This window comes from Monoraphidium neglectum (assembly GCF_000611645.1).
Source record: "Monoraphidium neglectum strain SAG 48.87 unplaced genomic scaffold scaffold01404, whole genome shotgun sequence".
Classification (NCBI taxonomy): Eukaryota; Viridiplantae; Chlorophyta; class Chlorophyceae; order Sphaeropleales; family Selenastraceae; genus Monoraphidium; species Monoraphidium neglectum.
Window position 1 is genome coordinate 1 of NW_014012224.1, and position 7,492 is coordinate 7,492.

General features: G+C 66.2%; 2 protein-coding genes across 2 annotated transcripts in view; both read left to right on the plus strand.

Moving 5' to 3' along the window:
* Positions 1-405: 405 nt before the first annotated feature.
* MNEG_7752 (hypothetical protein) lies at positions 406-1,743 on the plus strand (the record flags this gene model as incomplete). The annotated part of the gene is made up of 3 exons (XM_014043772.1): positions 406-420; positions 877-960; positions 1,198-1,743. The coding sequence occupies 3 exons, from the start codon at positions 406-408 to the stop codon at positions 1,741-1,743; spliced, it is 645 nt and encodes a 214-aa protein (XP_013899226.1).
* A 654-nt stretch (positions 1,744-2,397) lies between these two features.
* Positions 2,398-7,492, plus strand: part of MNEG_7753 (asparaginyl-tRNA synthetase) — a gene marked incomplete at both ends in the record, with an annotated part of 6,250 nt that continues 1,155 nt past the window's right edge. The window contains 13 exons of the mRNA XM_014043773.1: positions 2,398-2,466; positions 2,611-2,724; positions 2,885-2,995; positions 3,298-3,438; positions 3,781-3,936; positions 4,214-4,288; positions 4,540-4,665; positions 4,869-4,985; positions 5,466-5,563; positions 5,867-5,945; positions 6,255-6,380; positions 6,954-7,046; positions 7,258-7,326. Of these exons, the coding sequence (XP_013899227.1) occupies positions 2,398-2,466; positions 2,611-2,724; positions 2,885-2,995; positions 3,298-3,438; positions 3,781-3,936; positions 4,214-4,288; positions 4,540-4,665; positions 4,869-4,985; positions 5,466-5,563; positions 5,867-5,945; positions 6,255-6,380; positions 6,954-7,046; positions 7,258-7,326 (1,374 nt within the window). The remainder of the gene's footprint in view (positions 2,467-2,610; positions 2,725-2,884; positions 2,996-3,297; positions 3,439-3,780; positions 3,937-4,213; positions 4,289-4,539; positions 4,666-4,868; positions 4,986-5,465; positions 5,564-5,866; positions 5,946-6,254; positions 6,381-6,953; positions 7,047-7,257; positions 7,327-7,492) is intronic.

Here is a 7,492-nt window from a genome sequence, read left to right on the forward strand (position 1 = left end):
CGTCGCTCGCGCCGCGGCGCGCGTCGGCCGCCCCCGAGCCCGGCGCCGCGCCGCACGTGGCCGGCGGCGCGGGCGGCCTGCCCGAAGAGGGCCTGCTGACGTTCATCGCCCATGTCGCGGCGGCGCTCCCGGCTAAGCGCGCGGACGAGCCCCTGCTGCTGCTGCACCACATCGGCGACCTCGTCCGCCGCCACGCGGGCGGCGCGCTGGAGCGGCTGCGGGCGGCGCTGCTGCGGGCCGGGCTAGGGGCGCGGCTGGTCGCGGCGGCCAAGGGTGATCTGGACGAGGGTGATCTTGTGCTGGAAGAGGGCGCCGCCCACGCGGTCGACGCTGCGGCAAACGGCGGCGGCCCGGCCCGTGACGCCAACAGCAGCGCCGGGGCGGCCCAGAACGGCGGCGCGCACAATGGCCAGCGGCAGGGTGCGGACGAGGGGCGGGGCAGTGGTGGGGCCAGCAGCGGGGGCGGCGCGCCGCGGGAGGAGCTGCGGTCGGCGGCGCGGGGCGCGCTAGCTGTGGCGGCGCTGCTGGTGCTGAAGCAGTACCTGATGGCGGCCTACTGGCTGGCGGACGACCGGGTGGCGGAGTTCGCGCCAAAGGGGGACAAGAAGCGTGCCGAGGAGAAGGGCGTCGTGGCGCGCAATCCAAAGGCAAGCAGGCGCCGCCGAGCGGGGCAAGGGGGCGACACGTGCTGTGCGCCTGCTGGCCCATTGTGTGGTAGCTTGCCACTCGCATGCTCCACCCCACTCAAGGACCTGATTCCCACAAGGACATGAGACCCGATCTCTCCCTCTTCCGCAAGCGTCATCGCCGACCCCTCACCTTCCGCCCCTCCCCTGCCCCCCTCCCCTTCTGCCGCACCGCCCCACGATGTCACAGGTCGTGTTCAGCCTGTCGGTGCTCACCGAGCGCTGCCTGCAGGATGAGGGGGACGTTCTGGCCGAGCTCTTCTGCAACCTCAAGGTGCGCGCCCGCCCCATGCGACGCGTGCGCACGCGGGCGCCATGCGGGCCCGCGCGCCGCGGCCATGATGCGGCCGCTCTGCGTGCATGCACCCTGCTTTTTGTCCCTAATGCATGCATGCCTGTTGCAGCATTCTTGCGGCGCGTCATGGCGGAGTCTGTTGACCTCATAATTGTTCTTCGTTGCACAAGAAAACAACAACATCCAACATGCGCACCCTCAACTTCACCAATCCAGGGCCTGATGGACCAAGATGCCACCTGCCGCGGCATCGCGCATGGCGGCGCCGAAGGAGGCGGCGACGACGGGAACGCGGAAGACGGCGGCGACGCGGAAGGCGGCGGCGGCGGCGGCGGCGAAAGCGCGGACGTGCCGCAGCATGGCGGCGCGGCTGCAGCAGCAGCCGCGGGAAAGGCGCACCAGCGGCGGTCGTCGACGGCTGCTTTGGCTGGCGCGGAGGGGACGCCGGGCGTTGCCTCGAAGCCAGGCAAAGGCCTTGTCGTTTTCAGCACCAACGGCCGCAAGCCGCCCGGCGGCGGCGGCAGCACGCGTGGCAAGGGCGGCGGCGGCAGCAGCAAGGGCAGCAGCGCGCGTGGCGGTCGCAGCGGTCGTGGAGGCTCGGCCCCGCGCGGCCGGGGCGGGCGCAGCGGCGCGAAGGGCGGCGGCAAGCGGCGGAGGCGCAGCAGCCGCAGCGTGAGCGATGACGAGGACAGCGGCGAGGACGCCGGCGCGGCGCTGTGCAGCGATGATGAAGAGTATGAGCCGGCCAAGCAGCTTTTTTAACGACCAAGCCACCGGCCAGGGGGCGCGCCGTCTCTGCGTGTTATTACGATCGCGGTTTCGTGGGGTGGCGGTTTTGCACGCATTTTGAATCAGGACGCGGATTACAGGCCCCGGCGCCAGCGGCAGCAGCAGCGTCGGTGCTCCTTTGACAAACATAACTTTTGTATGCTTTGACTTACGACGTCACGCATTCCTTTTTCCAGCGGGGCTGCCGGCTTTGGGTGCCAACCTTGTCGCAACCGCACACTGCAACACATGTGTGTGTCCCGTTGCTGCCTTCAGTGGGCAGTATGAAGCACCCGAGCCCGTGCACCCCAGTCCGTGCACGACTGTAACAACCAAACACCCTAGAGGTTGGCATCATTGATGGCATCCGGGCCGGGCTGCAGGCTGAGATCTTTGGAGCGGTTGAAGACTGGTCGGTTGTGCACCATGTGGGTCTTGGTTGGACCTCTTGGCCCGCTGTTGACTGGGTAAGATTTCGCCACCTTTTCTTCGACTCAGCGCCGTGTAGCAACGTGATGGGAGACGCAACGCGGTGCGCAGCTGCCGCGAAGTTGGGTCCCTCTGCAGACTCTGCCTGATCAAGGTAAAACTCCAATAGTAACAGGGCACATTGAACCTCTCCAGAGTTTCTAGGTGGCCAACGGCGAGATGGCGGCACCGGCAGCCACCCAGCATGCCGAGCTCGAGGAGCTGCGGCAAAAGATTGCAGCTCTCCAGGTCCGTAATATCACAAATTATTGGATATCTGCTGCATCGGGCACGTTGTGCCGCGTCCAAACTGACCTCGGGCTTCAGCATGGCTGATTGACAGCCGCTGCGCCGCTGCGCACTGTGCCCCCCTTGCTGCTTGTCGCTGCGCAGGCCGACCTGCGGGAAAAGGAGGCGAACAGCGAGCTGGTGCACCCCTACTCCCAGAGCTATGGCCGCGCCATGATCAGCAGCATCCTGGGCACGTCCGACGGCGGCAAGAGCCTGGTGGGCTTGTCGTTGTAGTGCACTGCGCTTGCCCGAAATCCTCACACATCCGTGCCTGTGCCTCCACGCAACACGCTCTCGTTGCCGAGTGCTTGCACAAATCGGCAGCCCGACGACATTAGCCGCCACCACTAACGTTTGCATTGCTGTGTGTGTGCAGGCGGGGACCAAGCTGCGGGTTGGCGGTTGGGTGAAGACGGGCCGCGAGGCGGGCGCGGGCGCGTTTGCATTCCTGGAGGTCAACGATGGCAGCAGCTTTGACAGCCTGCAGGTGCGGCGGGCCTGCAGAATGAGTGTGCACGTTTTTTGTTCGCGCGCTCGCGCGCGCGCGTGTGTGTGTGGGTGTGGGTGTGTTTGTTGGTAAAGAATGTGGGTACTTGCGTGCAGTGACAGTCAACTGTGCAAGCGGACTGCTGACTAGGTGGGCGTTTCTCTCCCTTGGCTCTGCACGGGAGTTGCTGCCTGGCAACGCCGCTCCGCAGCTGCCTCCAAAGACCCACGCTGGCGTCTTCGCGGCGTCTTTCCCTCACGCCCCGCCCCTGCCGCGCCCGCCCCGCGCTCCCACCCCCGCAGGTGATGGTGACCAAGGAGGTGGCGGAGGAGGTGGGCGGCCTGAAGCGCCTGGCGCCCACAGGGACGGCTGTGCTGGTGGAGGGGGAGCTGGCTGAGACGCCAGAGGGCACCAAGCAGGCGGTGGAGCTCAAAGCCACAAAGGTGGGTGTGCGCACACGCGCGCGCGCGCCTCTGTGTGTAGGTGGGTGGGTGGGTGAGAGTGTGTGGGTGAGTGTGTGCGCGCGCACGTGTATACGCGTGTGTGCCCCGGGGGGCGGTGGTCTTCTGCAGCAGGCCGTGCTGGCAGTCGGGAGGGCTGCGTTGCGCACGCGGCGGGGTCGGAGACTGTGCGTGAGTCTGCAAGCGCTGGTGTTGCCTCCCCAGCAGGCTGCCAGGCGCGGGCCCCCTCTGCCAGCAGCCTGCCCTCCTGGCCGCCCGCCAACGCGGCGCCCCGCCCGACGGCACCGCCCGCGCCTCGTCCCGTGTGTTTCGCCCCCCCCCCAGGTGCTGCACGTCGGCGCGTGCGACGCAGCCACCTATCCCATGGCCAAGAAGAAGCAGACCCTGGAGTTCCTGCGGGAGAAGGCCCACCTGCGGCCCAGGCGCGTGCACAGGGAGCACGACGGCGAGGGATTTGGTCGCCGGCCCCAAGCCTGGAACGTGATTCGCAAACAGAGGCCTTCTCAGGGCTGCCACTTGGGCTCGGCGCTCCCGGCGGGGCCGGCGCATCTTTGTTGGCTCTGTGGTGTGCCGGCACGCGAACAGCCGGTGCAACAGGTTTCGCTTGCACCAGCTGGAAAGTATCGGAGACTCACCACCACGCGTCCGCGGCCCGCCCATCCACCTGTACCCTCTCACCAAACGCAGGACCAACACCATCGGCGCCGTGGCGCGCATCCGCAACGCCCTGGCCTTCGCGACGCACTCCTTCTTCCAGGGCCGCGGCTTCTACTACGTGCACACGCCCATCATCACCGCCAGCGACTGCGAGGGCGCGGGGGAGATGTTTGCGGTGCGCGCCCGAGCCGCGGGCCGCGCCCTGCGGCAGGGGGGCGTCGGGCCAGGGCCGGGCGGGTTGAAGGGGCCATCTGCTTCCGACGCAGCAAGGCCTTTGGCCCGGTGCGGCGTCCATTTTTTCCTCAGCGTGTTTGAAACCTTCGCGTCGCCTCGGTAGCTTCGGGCATGTCACCCCCCCTCACCTATTACCCATGCTACCGCCCTCGACATGAGACCCCACAAAACGGCCATCGACCCCGCCCACAGGTGACCACCCTGTTCGGCAAGGAGCAGGAGCTGCGGGCGCTGCCGCCGCCGCCCTCCAAAGCTGAGCTGGAGGACTTGCGGGGCCGCGTGGCCGCGCAGGCGGAGCGCGTCAAGGAGGCCAAGGGGGTGAGCCGCGCGGGCCGGGGCCTGGCCGGGCCGCGGCGGCTGGGGTGGACGCGGGGCGCGCCGGCCGGCGCACGCGCCCGGTCGTGGCTTTGCCTGCCGCGTCGCGGATTAAGTGTTTGAGCAGCCTGCAATCTGATGTTATTGAGGGGGAGCGGTTATTCATATGGGTGTGGGGTGGGGTGCGGTGCCAACTGCTTCTGCAGGCAGCGGCTGCGGACAAGGGCGACGCGTCCAAGGCGGCCGCGTCCAAGGCCGAGGTTGATGCGCTGCTGGCGCTCAAGAAGGAGCTGGAGGCAGCAGAGGCGGCGGCGCTGTACCAGGTGAGGGGGCGTGGTTGGGGCCGGGGTGGTTGGGGTCGGTGACTGTGATTTGAGAGAGTTGAAGGGGGCTGGCGGGAGGGGGCGGGAGAGGGGGGCCAGCAGCCCAAGGTGGGGGTTGCAGCAGGGCCAGGTGGCACCTCCCAGGTGCCACCAGGCCTGGCAGCCCTTCGCGCGAACCAAGCGTACGGCAGGCCTCAAGGTATGCAATCATGTGCTGTGGATCATCAAAAATGGACTGCTGCTTGCTTTTCCTGTGCTCTCCGAAGCATATCCTGCGCCTGCCTACCAATTCGACCTCCTGGCGGCGGCGAGCACACCCACAAACCCACCTGCACGCTGGACGCCGCACCCGTTGGCTGGAGCCCGCCCCTCCCTCTTTCACAAGGCCCCTGCCGCGCACCCGAGGGCGCCCAGCCGCATTCCCACCTCGCGTCCCACCACTTTCTCGCGCCCCCGCACCCGATGCGGCAACGCCCGCAGGGCGGTTTCAGGCGCACCCCCCAGGGCGACCTGGACTACAAGGACGACTTCTTCAGCCGCGCCGCGTTCCTGACGGTTTCGGGGCAGCTGCAGGGGGAGTACTACGCCAGCGCACTCTCAAACATCTACACATTTGGGCCGACCTTCAGGCGCGCACGCAAGCATGCGGGCGCGGGTGCCAGCACTGTGGCGGTCTGGTAGACCCCAAACGCAGTGCAGTCGCGTGGCCTGGGTTAGCATTGCATGCAACAAGTTGGAATTGTGGATATTCGGCTCGTGTCTAAGGGATTCTTGATGTTGCAAACTTCCAACATTTAAAACTCCCCTTTTTGTTGCATGAGGTGTCTCGCAACAACCCTCTCCCATGATCCCTGCCCCGCCGCCGCCTCGCCGATTTGCAGGGCTGAGAACAGCAACACCACGCGCCACCTGGCGGAGTTCTGGATGATTGAGCCGGAGATTGCGTTCTGCGACCTGCAGGTGTGGTGCAAGTGTGTGTGTGTGCGCGCGCACCTGGATTCGCTTGAAGGAAGACTTGTGTTGTGTGTGTGTGTGTGTGTGTGTGTGTGTGTGCGCGCGCGCGCGTGCGCCTGGATTTGCGTGAGGGTAGACTTCCTGCAAGAGTTGAGCCGACCATGAGAAAGCCCGACTCAAAGGCCTTGCCCTGTCTCCTCCCCCTCACCCCGCGATATTGTCCAGAGCAAACCAGGCGCAGCTTGCGCGCTCACACTCGCAGACACACACACACTCACAAGCACTGTCACATTCTTGCACCCCCCCCCCCCTCAGGACAACATGCGGTGTGCGGAGGACTATGTTCGTTTCTGCTGCCGCTGGGTGCTGGACCACTGCGAGGCTGACCTGGCGTTCATTACTAAGATGTACGACAAGGGGGCGAAGGAGCGCCTGGAGCAGGTGCGGCCGGATGAGCAGAGGAGCCTCATCGAAGGCGGATGCAAGAGGGGGGTTTCAGAGGGGTTTGCGCGCAGGGAGTGCCCGTTTGGGTCAGGTTGGTTGGTTTTGGGGTGGAGCGTGAAGCTTTCGGGTCGCTGCCAGGTTGTCGTGCAAGGGGCAGCGGGCGCAGGGGTCTATAGAATCCCTTGATGCGAAAGGGGATTGGAAAGGGTTTGAGGGGCAGTAGGGCGTGGGGTTGCTGTGAAGTGTGACACCAACCGCACCAGCTGTGCATATTGTGATGGGCTTCCAGCCAGCCATGCTGGCAGCACTCAGGCGAGGCCATACCTCCGGCCCATTCACCAGCATGCACCCTGGGGAGGCACGGGACCCAGCACATTGCGAAGCCCGCTTCGGTGCGGTCTGTGACATCACTCCTGGCCCTGCCTTCCCATGCTGTGCTGCTCTGCACCGCCCTCCACCCCTTCCTGACCCCTGGGCCTTCCCGACGCCTCTGCGAGACACTTTTGTGACTGCCGCCACCCCCCCCCCCCCCGTGCTGTCGTGCGGCGGCGCCCGGTGCCTTGCTCACAGGTGGCCGGGTCGTCCTTCGCGCGCTGCAGCTACACGGAAGCCATTGAGAAGCTGGAGGAGGCCATCAAGGGCGGCCGCAAGTTCGACAACCCGGTATGGAGAGAGGGGCTTCCCTGCACGCATCCCCATGCACGCAACCGCGCACGCACGCACAGGCCCTCACGCAGGCACACACGCGCACACACAGTGCGCAAATGCACAAGCTCGCACAAACGCACGCTCTCTCTTTCTTTCACACACACACACACATACATACACACACACACACAAAGACGACCCAACCAACCAACCGGTTCCCCCCCAGGTGTCTTGGGGCATTGACCTGGCGACAGAGCACGAGCGCTACCTGGCTGAGGAGCTGTTCAAGGGCCCTGTCATCGTCTACAACTACCCCAAGGCGCGCCTGCCCGGGAGCGGACGAGGTGGTCGGACCGACCTACGATTGTTGGCTTGTTGGCTGATTAGACGGACCTGGTTTGCACACTGAAAACCCAACTCCACCCCCTCTCTGCTTCCCCACCCCACCCCCCCCCCCCCCC